Raw genomic sequence first — 12970 nt, forward strand, 5'->3', positions numbered from 1 at the left:
TCTCAGAAGCTGCCTTTGTCTCTGGTGCGTGTGTCATCTGGAACTGGAATTAGATTTGGTTATGAGTGACAGAAAAACCCAATTAATAGCGTTTTAAATAAGATCAACATTTATTTCTCTCTTACATAAATGAAGTCTGGTGGTATTCAGTCTAGGTTTGTTATGGTGGCTCTGCAAACGTCAGGAATCCAGGCTCTTTCTATCTTATTGTGTCGCCAATCTCAAACATGGCCTCTACCTCATGGTGCAACATAGCTGCCAGAGCTCCAGCCACCGTATCAGCATTGCAGCCAGCTAGAAGAAGGACGTGGTAAAGAGGAGCATCCCACACACACTGGAAGTCACATCCATAATAAGTCACACAGAATACTTCTCTGTGTAGCCTGTTGGGCAACATTTAATCATATAGCTGCACCTAGCTTTAAGGGAAGACCAAAAAATGTAGACTTTAGTCTGGGTGGTCTTATGCCAAGCTTAAAATCAGGGATCTTGCTGCTGAAGAAGAAGGTGGAACAAATAGAATATAGCTAGCTGTCCTTTCCACAGTGTGAGACTTGAACAGAGGGTTCTGGGCAATTCATGATTACAGGTCCCTCCAGAGAGCAGCCTGGCTGTGGGGAGTGGGGCTCTGCCTCTCCATCCAGGCTCTGTCTCCAGCTTCGGGGCTTGAAGTTCCCCTCAGAGCTGTGGCAGTAGCAGGGATACGATCCTCGTGGAGCCTCCAGCAGGGAGAGGATCAGTTTGATGATCAAGGCCAGCCACGCCATCCCAAAGAGGATCCACAGAGACACTGTGTTCTTGTACCACAGAGGGTAATTCCGGGAGGGGTTCATCCCTGGGGGAGAAGCAAGGTCAGAGGACAGAGACCTGGGAAAGTCAGGGCCACGCTCCCAAAACAGAAACAGACATACATGGCTTGATGTGTCTGAGTAGAATGTGGGAAGTCCAGACCGGGTTGGGATTGCTGGTCTTGTGGTCACCTCCCTTGGATTCTAGGAAGCCCCCCTGGATTAACTCCTAGGGTTTAGAAGCTAAAATTCTTCTTTGTCTTTCTGAAGGGCTCTGTGCTCTGTCCCAGTGGTCCTCAAAGTGGGGTCCCTGGACCAGTAGCATCAGCATCCCCTGAGAGTTTGTGAAAAATGTGAATGACTGGATTCCACTCCAGACCTACTGAATCACAAACTCTGGGGGTGGGCCCAGCAATCTGTGTTTTGACAAACCCTCCAAGAGATTCTAATGCCTGCTCTGTGGTTGGCCTGTTTTTGTGTTTGGTTTTCTCATGTCTGAAGGAAGGGAGCTTTCCAGGAGCTTTAGGAAGAACATTCTCATCCTACATCCTCATCCCAATGCCCTCCAGCTGCTTCTCCAGCCCCGCTTTGCCTGCCTCTCCCCCTTGAGTGCTGTGCTCTAGTCATTCTGGTCTTTCCCCCATTTCTCCATCCATCCTCTTTCCTGCCCCTGGGCCTTTGTACTTGCTGTCCTCTCAGCTCAGAACGCTCTTCATTTCCTCACCCTTCAGATCTCAGCTCAGACTTTACTCCCCAGAGACTAGACTGGGCCCCTGTCTCCCGCAGTCTGTATGTTACTTACCCTCTCTGGGCCTCAGCTTCCTCATCTATAAAATGGAGACAACAAGAGCGTCCACCTTCTAGGACTGTCGCGACCATCATATGGGTTCACGTCATAAAGTGCTCAGGATGGTGCCTGGCATGTAAGACCTATAGTCAGGCGGTTGCTTTCCTCGCCTTTGGATCCCCACACTGTGCCCCAGCACAGTCAGGACTGGATAAGGAATGAGTGAGGGAGGGGACGGATGGAGGCTTAGATAAGCTGTGTCAAGAGCCTACTCCATCACTTAGCTCTTCCCTCTGCGCTGGAGGGTCTATCTTATCAGATCAGGATTGTTCAAAGGGCAGAGATCTGGCCTCTTATTTCTTTGACATCGTCTTCTGTCTCAACTCTCTGTACCGCCCACCCCTCTGTCCACCCCCTACCCTGTCCTGCTGGCCCCAACACAACCTCTTTTCCCTGTCTTCCCCAGCCCGAGCCCCTCTCCTGGGCCCCAGCTCGGGGATGAGCCCACAGCCCCGGGCCGACGTCACTGCCTGGCGGAAGCTGGGATTGGATTAGGCTGATTGGGTTACAGGGCCACCGTTCCGCTGGCGGTCCCAAATGAGATCAGCCGTGAGCCAGCTCTCTGCCCGTCAGCTCGACTTGCTTCTGGCAACGGAGGGGAGGAGGTGTTCTTCTCCCCTCTTATTTCATTGTTTTTTTAGCCGAAATCATAAGTGGCAGGAGACCTGGCAGCTGGCAAGGCGCTCAACGGAATTGCAAATGTATTTGGGGGAAGCGGAGGCTGTGAGCTAGGGAGAAGCAGGCGGCTGGGACCTGGGGGCTGTCCCGGCCACGGCACTGGGGCCAAGAGGAGCGACTGGGAAGACAACACACCCTGTGGCTGCTGACACAGGACAGTGGACACACAGAGTCCAGGTGGTGGACCTCAGCACTCCCATCCGAGAAAGGGGTTTCATCCTATCCCTGGAGGACGAGGAAGGCTGAGAGACATGGGGAAGAAGTGAGGGTGGGTTGTCCCCGCTGAGCTATGGAAGATCTTAGAACATATGTGTATGAGGACCCCTGGCTTGGGAGTCTATCCTAGACCTGTCCTTGGCTTGCCTGCTCTATGACCTTAATCAACTTCCTTCCCCTCTCTGGGTCTGTAGATGAGGCAGTCGGGGGCTGGTTGGACAGGTTGGGCACTGCACAACCCTAAACGGTTGCCATTCACACAGAGCATGATGAGCACGGCACCCATGGACTGTTCCAGCTTCTGTCCTTGTCCCCCCTTGACTCTTATGACCTTTAAAAATGACAAGTATTATCATGTCGCCTGAAAACCATAAGTGCCTTCCTTTAGTCTTAGGACAGAGTCCAAAATCCGTGACTCGGCCTGTGAGGCCCTCTATGTGACCGGGCCCTGCTTCCCTCTCCACTCTGAGCTCTCCGCTTCTACGCTGGACGTGGGTGACCATGAAATACTCTTCTGACCAGCCCGGCCATAACAGCCTCAACCCAGGGCTGTGTGATCTACAGAGGGCAAGTGAGGGTACGTGTGGTCACTTGTCACGAGACACTGAGATGGGTGCAGAGGGAAAAGTGTGAGTAGCACATCTCTGGAGATGTGGTGAAGGGGACAGTTCTGCCTGTTGCCACTCGGTGGGAGTGGGCTGCCCGGCAGTCCCTCTGGACTTAAAGGGCCCTCGTAGGTTCATACCAGGCCTTCTCAGTCAGAGCTTTTGGTTGAAGGGGACTCTGGGGGCCCTGCGCCTAATACACCAGCTTCCCTGCCCTGCCAGGCCCTCCTCACTGCTGCAGCTGTGTGGATGTCTCTGCCGCCCCATCCCCCCACCCCCCCGGTGGTGGCAGAGGCCTTGCTTCACATTTCCAGGTTGCCCATGTCTAGAGAGGCCTGCCCCCTCCTCCCCCTGCCCTGCCTTCCCTCAGGGGGCTGTGGGGCCTCTGGACATACTCACAGAGTGTGTCCTCAGTAACCCCATACAGGTTCCTCCAGGTAAGCTTCTAGGGGAGCCTGCTGTCAGCTATTCCCATCTAGGACCAAACTTTAGAAGCCCTAGTAATCCATGGGCACAAAGAGATTGCAGTTGGGGGTCCCATTCCCTCTTCTCCTCCCCCCTCCTTGCATGGGCACCCTCAGAGAACAAGGACTTGTGGGTTTAGGACTATCACTGGGGACACATCCTGAGTTTCATCCTTTGAGCCCTGGGGTAAGGTGAGGGGCAGTCAGTGGAGGGGGCCAGCTGTTGCAGGAAAGCACTGAAGGTTTTCAGAGGAGCTGGGCAGGTGACTAACTCCATTAGGGTTGTGCAGTGCCCAACCTGTACAACCAGCCATGTGCAACAGCCCTGCCTAGACTAGGGAAACGGCAGTGGGAACAGAGAGGAGAGGGCATACCCAAAACTCATTCTCTGAGCTCTGAGGTGGGCAGATGTGGGGACGGTGGGCTCAGCTCTCCTCAGATACATCTCTCCTCTCTGAGGGTAGGAGTGATAGCATGACGCACTTGGAGGAAACTGTCCCAAAGCTTCTCTTCCAGAGCAACGGCCTCCCTTCCAAGACAGAGGATATCAGGAAGGGGCAGCATGACGCCCCTGACACCAGACCTTGCTTCCTGGGGAAGGAGAGGTTTAGGGAAGGGGATTTTGCACACAGGCGAGAAAGCACTGAGGAGTCTTAGCCATCACCTAGACCGGCCCCTCATTTTATAGACAGGAACACTGAGGCCCAGACAGGGGATATGTGAGGCCGTCTGGAAAGGGCTAAGAGTTTTGGAGTCAGGTCAGAAGTCATACCCCACTAGCTGTGCAAAACCTCAGGCAAACGTCTTGGCCTCTGTGAGCTTCGTCCTTCTCCTCAGTAAATGTGGTGACAGTCATCGCTCTTGGCTGCTTAATGGGCTCTAGCTGTTTGTTACTTTGGTGGGACCTCATTTCAATATTCCAGGCTGGGTTCACATTGCTTCTGCAGGAGAGCAGAAGGGCAGCGCCTCCAACTCACTTTAGGGCCAGAGACCTGAAGGAGGGCACACAGCCCTTTGAGGCCATGGCCACTGCTCACTTGGTGACCCTTTTGCGGGGGGAGTAAAGGGGGATGGGGCTGGGCTGGGGGTCCAGCCACCCCTGCGCCCCGCAGAATGTCCCTCTGTTGCCACCTGCTGGGCAACTGCCACAGCTTTTTAATACAAGGACAGTCGCTTCCGGGGGCCCTTGACTTGACCACGATGCGTGACGACCGCTGATTAAACCCCACCTTGGACCCTATGGGCCACACAGCCCTTTCTTACTGACCAAGTTTGGAGACCAATTGTTTGGGGGTTAGGGGAGGCTGGGATTTTCTGATTCTCCCAGACTCTCCCGCCAGACCCCCTGGGCTGTGATGTGGGCTTCGCGGCCCTGAACCCAGGGGCATTTTGTGGGGCGGGGTGACGTGGGGAGGAGAGACCCTGGGACAACGATGGACGGGGGAGAGAACTCAGGGCCGCCCTTTATCTGATGAGCTTAAGAATAATAGGTGAGCCTGGGGAATTCTCAGGCTTTTCAGGATGGCCAGAAGTGTGGCTTACAGCATGAGGCGCAGGGTTCAAACTCCACTTGTCACTTTTTAGCTGGGTGACCTTAGCCCTATCACACCACAAAGGCAAGCTGAACCTGCCAAAGCCCGTGTCCTCTGGACTTTGGGCCCCAAACCCTTACAGGGCCTGGCACGCAGCAGGTGCCCGGGGACACGGACGATGGGCTGATGTGTGGAGGGCGCCCCTCCCGCCTCCCGCTGGGGGTTCTCACCAATCACGTAGTCGCCGAAGCCCACGGTGCTGAGGGTGACGAAGGAGAAGTAGAAGCCCTCCACGTAGCTCCAGCCCTCCACGTGGGAGAAGAGAAGCGGGGGCAGCAGCAGGAAAAGCAGGAGGCCGGACAGGAGGGCGCTGGAGCCCACCAGCCACCGGGCCTTGGCCGGGTCCTGAGGGTGCACGTAGCGCCCAGCCCCCATGAGGCCTCTGCTCAGTGCACGGGGCCGGGGGCAGACAGCCTGGGGGCGCACCGAGCCGACGGCAGGGTGAGCGCTACCCTCGTAGGAAGGGGGCCGCCTTTGGTGCCTCTGCCCCTGGTGTGAGTTCTCCAGGCTCCTGGACAAGGCCTTGGCTAGCTCCAGGTCCCACTGTGTCTCCCCACTGATGTCCCTTTATCACTGAAGACCCCCGTTCTGGGCAGTGACCCCAACCCCACCACACTCCCACCAGTAACCCCGGTTCCCAGAAGGATCCCTTGTTCCCACCAGTGAACCCTTTTACCCACCACGGCCATCATTTTCTACCAGAGACTCTCCCTCCGGGTAGTGACAACCTGGCCATCCACGGCCCCGATTCCCACCACAGCCCCCCATTCTAGAAGTGACCCGTCCTTCGCCCCCGTTCCTGCAGCCCCCTCACCTTCCAGGTGACCCCCAGCATGCGGGCGCAGCTGTGCACCCCCTGCTGCATGAGATGCCCCAGTCGGTTGAGCACCACGAGGTTGAGCGGAATCCCCACGAGAGCAAAGAAGATGCAGAAGAGGCGGGCGCCCATCGTGCGGGGGCTCAGGTTGCCATAGCCTGAGGCCAGAGGGAGACACTTCAGGAGGCCTTTCCATCTTCAGGGGCCCCCGTTCCTGACCCGCTACGGACATGGCAGCTGGTATGTGCCATGGCCTTCCCTTCCCATGCAGGGCGCTGTACTTGCTCCCTCAGTCCAGCCTCAGCCACCCTTCCCAATGCAGATTATGCCCAGATTGACGGATTGGAAAACCGAATCTCTAGGGGGTGCTGTGCGCATGGGTACACACCACGAAGTGTGAGAATCCCTTCTGTCCTCACTTCGTTTCCTCCCTCCCTGGGTGGGCAGAGGGATGTGGGAGAGGGGTGTGGGAGCCTGCAGAGCCTCCAGCCACTTCCTTCAGGATAGGTGTTAGTTTCTCATGAGTTCCCTCACAATGGGATATCAGCCCCCCATGGGCAGCAGGGACTCACCAGCTTTGCTCATCATTGTATCTCCAGCACCTAGAACTATCTGGACCATACTAGGTACTCAGTCTTTTTGTTGAATGAATGGATGGGTAGCTGAGTGAATAAAAGAGCAAGTTGGTGATGGGTTTTATAGATGATAAATGATTTCAGGGCTCAGGCCCATCCTGCTGGCCCAGAAGTATCTGTGTGCCGGTCAGACCCTGTTTCATTCTAGGGCTTGGAAAGTACAGCCCTCCCAGGGTGCTGGTCCTAGGGTAACAGGGGTGCCAAGGAGGCAGCCCGCTGCTGCGCCTCTCAGGACCCCTTCCTTCTGTCGTGAACTGTCCCACATGTACCCGGTCTCCCATCTCCCTGCTCCCCCTCCTTTCTCTGCATTTTCTCCGTGTGCATGTGTGTGTGTGGTTGGAATCAGAATCATGAACTTCCCTATTGTCCACCTCTGAATGGCTGTCTCTTTTTTCCTGCCGTTTAGAATTCCCACCCTAAGGGTAGGTGCTGTTGGAAAGGGCAAGGGTGGCCCCCAGCTGGGTTTTGAACTCCAACCCTGTGGCTTACTAGCTACATGATCCTGAGGAAGTTGTGCAACTTCTTTGCCTCAGCGTCCTCATCCGTGAGAAGAAGCCTTATCCTTGGAGGTTGGACCATATGGACAAAATGAGATCTCGAGTATAAAAGTGCTCCTACGGTGCCTGGTACGCAGACCAGGCGTGTGGGGTAGGGTGGAGACCCCTTCCCCGGCCCTCCTCCCCGCTCAGAGCCGGCCCAGACAGCTTTAGGGCGGCACTGAGTGGAGAGAAGAGACGGGGACAAAGTCCACATCAGGAATGGTAGAGTTGGGAAGAGAGAGGCTGCGAAATTCTGAATTAGGCGGGCCGGTCATGGGCCCAGGGTAGAGAGTGTAGGAGGTGTGGGGTTCAGAGATGAGAAACCCCCGCACATCTGGGAGACATGGCCTACAGTGACTGCATCAACATCCCCTCCTGCTCTGGAGCTCAATAAATGGTGGTAGAGTGGGTATATTTGGAATTCGTTATGTCAGCATTAGTTGAGCACCCACTGTATGCCGGGCCTTGTACTAGACCCGGGGGTGTAAGGGTGAATAGACACCATCCTGCCCCAGCCTTCCGGGGCGCAGGGCCCATGGAGTCGAGGGGCCTCCCAAGCATGCTTGCTTCAAGGTGGAGGACTGCCCAAGTCCCCGGGCAGCCTGAGATCTGCTTCCAAGAAGTATTATTTAAAGCCACAGGGAGAGTCCTCTGGGTGCGTCTGCCTGGCTCCACTCTGGGGAGGAGAGTGACTGCGAGTTTCCTGGGGAGTGGAGCTGGCTGGAGGTGGTAGCCACCAGTGGTGTCCGCCCGCCACCTGGTGGTGAGTCTGGTGTCATGCAGGCGCTCGGGCTGGGCGCCCAGGCAGAGTGCCCAGGCAGGGTGATGAGGCAGCCCCTCTGGAGTTATTTCCTGGGTGTCAGAGCCGGAGGGATCTAGGCCACTCTTCTTCCCCAAACAACAGTCCCCAGGCACCCACCCAGGACAAGTTCCACCTCTGCTCTCCTGAGGACAGGCCTAGAGATGGGGGAGGGAGGTCTAGCCCAGGGGTCCAGGTGTGTGAGGGAGGAAAGGCGTTGGAGAGGATGGTGATGGGGTGAGGGGGTGCCTTAGTGAGCTGTGGAGAGGTGGGAAGGGCCACCTTCCCCAAGGCTGCGAACAGGGGGTCAAAAGGCTCTTTTTGGATTTCTGCCCCTCCTTCCTCCCCAACCTTCCCTTACCTCCCCTCTGCCCTCACCACCCCCTAACCCAGGCTGAGTGCTGGGTGGGCTTGGCCGAGCAGACCAGGACACTTACTGTGCCCAGCAGCATCTTTATTGCTACCCGGGGGGCCCTCAGCTGCCTGAAAGGCTGTGTGAGGCAGAAGTCCCCAGAGCAGCATTTCACAAACCTCCTGGGGACCTGGGTGCAATGCAGAAGCCGATTCAGCACATCTTCAGTGAGCCCAAGGTTCTGCTCCCAGGCGGCGCCCACGCTGCTGCGTCTGTTTACGCTCAGAGCCAGGAGGCCCTAGTAACCCCTCCGAAAGTAACTGGTGCCCTGTCCCTCAGGGGAGGCCGCCCTCCCCAGCGCCCCCTCCCTGGCCCCATCCTGCTCTTACCGATGGTGGTGATGGTGGACACGGAGAAGAAGAAGGAGCCCACAAACTCCCAGCGCCCCATGCTGGTGGTGTTGTCGAGGACGATGTCCCCATTTTGGTAGGCTTGGATGACGCCCTGGGGGAGAGGCTGTAGTGACCACCAGGCTCTGTGGGGCGATGGGGCCCCTGCACCCAAACACACACACACACACACACACACACACACACACACACACACACATACTCGTGACAATGATCCCAGCCTGTCTGGGGCTAGGAGGCTCTTTCCCTCCAACCAGGGGCTCCCCACGGGCAGGGACCATGGGGATAGCTCCTTCCCCTCTCTTCACCCCAGAACCCAGGTCAGCCCAGGATATCTCACTGGCTGGAAGAACTCCATTTGTTCTCTCCCCTGCTCACTCCTGTTCTTGCAACAAGCCCTGGTACATGTGGTGTATTAGGGGAGCTGAAGATAAAGGAGACATGACCTCAGTCTTCAGCAGGACAGAGCCAAAAACTTAACTAGCTTTGATACAGCGCAGTCCATGCAGCTCTAGGCACACAGGCAGTGCAGCTGCGTGATCGCGGGTAAGATATCCAACTTCTCTGCTCCTCAGTCCCCTTCTCTGTAAAATGGGAGTACTAATCGCACCCACTTCATCGAGTCGTTGAGGGTTAAATGAGGTATTAGGTGTAAAGACTTAGAACAGTCTGGAACGTGGAACATGGGAAAGGTTAGCAGTTGCTATCATCGTCATTACTGCAAATATAATGCTGTTGGAATACAGATAGGGAAAGTGTGCATTCTGATGGCAGTAGAGGCAGAAGGCTTCATGGAGGGGGTGATGTTTTAGTTGGGCCTTCCTTGAGGGTCGGATAGGACTGTTCCTGGTGGAAGGACGTTTAGGTAAATGGGGCCGCAGGAGCAAAGGCTGGGAGGGAGGACTGGGTCTGGGGTGTAGAATAGGGAGACTGCAAGGTAGTTGGCAGCCAGGCCATGCTTGACTCTGCCATGCCAGGGATGGAGTGGCAGGCATCTCCCAAGGTCACCGAGCAAAGGGGAGGCAAGCTCAGGTACGTGTGCTCTGTGGCAACTGGCAGCATAGAAGATGCTGGCAGATGGGAAGGGGAGAGAGTCCTGCGGGGGTGAGTGATGGAGAGGGCCTGGGCTGCATCCTGGCACAGAGTGGCCCGGGAGGCACAGAGAGAAGATATTCAGAAGCCCAGGGCTCTGGCCTTATTTGGTGTGGGTAGTGAGAGAAGCATCTAAGAACTCTGTGAAGGTGTGTGGAGGTGAGGCCAAGGACAGAGATTTAGAACAGGTGGAGGAACAGGGCTGGGAGGAGGAGAACCGCTTGCTCTTGACCCTGTGGGAGTTTGAGGGCCACGGGAAGTTGCGCTTACATGTCTGCACTCAGGGGGTTGATCTGGGTTGGAGATACCACATCCCTATTCTTGGGGATGGTTGAATCCACAGGGGGTTGAGGAAGGAGGAGAAGTGGGGGTGGAGCAGGAGGGCGTGGAGAGGAAGAGATGAGAGCCCCCCAGGGATCCTTGGGAAACACCCACATGCACAGATCTGTACTGAGCCGGTGCTCATGGTTGACAACTCCAGTGCACTGGCTATGAACCTGTGCATTTTTATTTAACCTCTCTGAGCCTCATCTTATCCATCTCTAAAATGGGGATGATAATAATGGCACCTACCTGTGAGGTAGGTGGGGATGAAGCAAGTTAATACAGTAGGAACAGTGCCTGACACACAGTAAGTGCTACACAGAAGCATTTACTATCATTCCCGTTGCCATCATTGTCACGTTCCTTGGGCCCAGGCTGCTGGTAATTGAAGTTCACCACCTTTTCAAGCGGCGTGTCACACAGCCCCCAGGACTAGGCAGTCGGGCTGTATTTGTAGAAGTTGAGATGTAGGGGGTGGAGGTGTCACATCAGATTCTTAACAGAGATAGTCCTTTCCCTGTCCAGCTCCAGGCCCAGCCACAGTGGCCCAGTCTCAAGGGCTCAGGACTCTACCTCCAATCCACTGCTCCGGTCCCTTCCCACCCGGCACACTTCCCTGCTACCTTCTGGGGACTAGCTTTGGGCTGGTGACTCTGGCACACAGGCCTTGCCCTCCTCGCCAGAGGAGGCACGGGGACTGCAGGGTGGGGATGGTGGTCTAGGGGCGCAACTGTCTGCACCCACTGACCAAGCCACGGTCCAGGACGTTGATGCTTCCGCCAAATCCAAGCAGCGCCGGGTCCCTCGTCGCCTGCCCAGAGTTGAAGGAGACCTCCGTCCATCTGTGAGGCCCTGCCCGGAAGAACCCTCGCCTGCCTGCCCTCCTCCCCAGGCCCCGATGGGTCTCCCCCACCCCCTCAGCAGTCTCTGTCCTCCGTGACCTCTGCATCCTCCCACCCACCGCCCTCTTCAGCCCCTCCAGGCCTCCGCCCAGCGCTCTCTGCCGTCCTTGCCCCCAATTCTCAAATTTGCACCTGGGTCTCCGGTGGAAGGGGCCAAGGGTGCCCTTTCGCCCTTGGCCCGCGGTCCGACATCGACAGAGCGCCGCGCGGTCCCAGGTCGACCCCTCCTGCCACCTCCCAAGCCGGCCAGCGCGCTCTGTCCCTACGCCGCCCGTACCCGGTCGGCCCCGCCAGCCAGCTCTGGACCCCGTTAGCGCGCCCCTTGTCGTCCTCGTCCCCAGATTCGGGTGTGTGCGCCACGCAACTCTCTGGACAGGGAGGGTCACGCCCTCTCGCCCCGAACCGGGGACTCATGGCGCCGCGCTGCGCATTGCTCTCGCCGGAGCTGGGCTCTTTCCATCGGGGTCCAGCCCAGTTCTGGGGTCCCTACTCGGCAACGCGCGCCTCCGTTCGTCCCCGCGTCTGTGCCCTCCACTTTCTTTTGGAGAAGTGCTCCCGGCTTTGCCCTGACCCGAGCCGGTGCGTGCCCTCTCGCCGCATGCCTGTGCACCCCGCGCTCCGCTGCGCCAGCCACCCCACTACGCCCCACCACGCGCCCGGGCCGCCCCGCTCGCCCCTGACCCGGATCAGCGAGTCCAGCGCCGGGCCATCCAGACAGGTGAAGTTCCGCAGCAGCGCCCACTTGTCGCGCTGGAATCTCTCGCTGGAATCGTGCGCCGCGGGGCTCTCCAGCAGCCAGAACACGCCGGTGCCCAGTGCCAGGTAAGTCAGGTAGGCAAGCAGCAGGAGCCATGTGCTCGGCATCGCGCAGCCCCAGACCCTGCCCTCGGGCGCCTCCCGTGCTCTCCGCCTGCACTCAGCGGGAAAGGCAGGGAGGCCGGAGCCAGGAGCCATGGACCAGGACTGAAGCGGAAAGGAAGGGCTAGGAAGGAACTGGGCTGGTCCGTTCTCTAGCCAACGCCTGCCTGTGCCCAGTTTTCTCAGCAGAGGAGGCGTGCTGGGGAATGGGACAGCCCTGCCCCACCCCCACCGGGATCCAATCCCAGGGACAAAAAGAGGCCCAGCTGTGGGCATCTGGCCCCGCCTCGAATGTGTGTGGAGTGCCCACCCCCAGGCAGGCCTAGCTCTGGGAGAAGGGGAGGGCTGCTGGGTGACCGCCGGCGCTGGGAGAGAAGGGGCCCAGAGCCTCCCAGCGTCCTATAGCGAACAGTGGGAGGGACTCTTGCAGACCGCACGCAGGGTGAAGAGAAAGTGCGAACGAAGTTTATTGTCCTGGGGCACTGGGACTATTGCCACGGACTTGCTGCCTGTCGGGTCCTCTCTGGGTCTCTCCCATCACCATCCTTTCCTTTATGTGCCCGAAGATGAGGGGCTCCAGCCAATCACCACCTGCCCATGAACTTGGGAGGCAAGAGGGGCCTTGACCAGTGGGCTTGTCCATTCCCTGCTTCTGAAGAGGCCCCCTCACTCCCTCCTCCACCCAGGATGGAGGAAGGGTCCAGGGTATGTGACGAGTCCTGGGGGTCCTCAGTTTCTCAGGCCTCTCCTCTGTCTTAGGAAGTCCTGGGTGGAACCCGGGTCTCTTGCTGCTGTAGATCCTTCCCTAGGTGTCCCATCCGAGCCTCCTCTGCTTCACAGCCTTGCCTCAGTCCTGTCCAGAGGTCCCCAGCCACTTATGGGTCTGTCTTGCTGAGAGAGGTTTGCAGTCCTTGGTGACGTTGGGCCTTGAGACGGACTGGTGTAAATGTCTCCTTTCCTCCTGGCCAGAGATGTCACAGTCTGGCAGGAGGGAGACGAGGCTGCACAGCGTATTCCCAAGGGATGCTGGGCCTCCGCGCAGGTCATTTCCT

The 12970-nt window shown here is 57.6% G+C and overlaps 1 protein-coding gene across 2 annotated transcripts; it reads right to left on the reverse strand.

The window, feature by feature from the left end:
- Positions 1 to 114: 114 nt before the first annotated feature.
- KCNK17 (potassium two pore domain channel subfamily K member 17) lies at positions 115 to 12018 on the reverse strand. 2 transcript variants are annotated; one of them, XM_027127149.1, is made up of 5 exons: positions 11742 to 12018; positions 8722 to 8836; positions 6005 to 6165; positions 5361 to 5535; positions 115 to 835 (listed from the first exon to the last, which is right to left on the reverse strand). In XM_027127149.1, the coding sequence occupies exons 1-5, from the start codon at positions 12012 to 12014 to the stop codon at positions 528 to 530; spliced, it is 1032 nt and encodes a 343-aa protein (XP_026982950.1). In that variant the 5' UTR covers positions 12015 to 12018; the 3' UTR covers positions 115 to 527. The 2 variants fall into 2 exon arrangements, 1 of the variants encoding a protein (XP_026982950.1); XR_003437175.1 differs by lacking the exons at positions 115 to 835; positions 5361 to 5535; positions 6005 to 6165; positions 11742 to 12018 and adding an exon at positions 9083 to 11047 and having other exon boundaries at positions 8718 to 8836.
- Between the last annotated feature and the right edge of the window lie 952 nt (positions 12019 to 12970).

The sequence above is a fragment of the Aethalodelphis obliquidens genome, unplaced genomic scaffold (assembly GCF_003676395.1).
Source record: "Aethalodelphis obliquidens isolate GAN/ISIS:26980383/991018 unplaced genomic scaffold, ASM367639v1 scaffold31, whole genome shotgun sequence".
Classification (NCBI taxonomy): Eukaryota; Metazoa; Chordata; class Mammalia; order Artiodactyla; family Delphinidae; genus Aethalodelphis; species Aethalodelphis obliquidens.

What these genes read in the sequence shown, in the direction of transcription:
- KCNK17 (XM_027127149.1), bottom strand. Translation starts at nt 12,014, where the DNA reads ATGGCTCCTGGCTCCGGCCTCCCTGCCTTTCCCGCTGAGTGCAGGCGG. An exon ending in TGCTGGGGGTCACCTGGAAG is followed by an intron (nt 5,536 to 6,004) that starts GTGAGGGGGCTG and finishes GTGCACCCTCAG; the next exon opens with GACCCGGCCAAGGCCCGGTG. An exon ending in CTTCGGCGACTACGTGATTG is followed by an intron (nt 836 to 5,360) that starts GTGAGAACCCCC and finishes CTTCTCCCCCAG; the next exon opens with GGATGAACCCCTCCCGGAAT.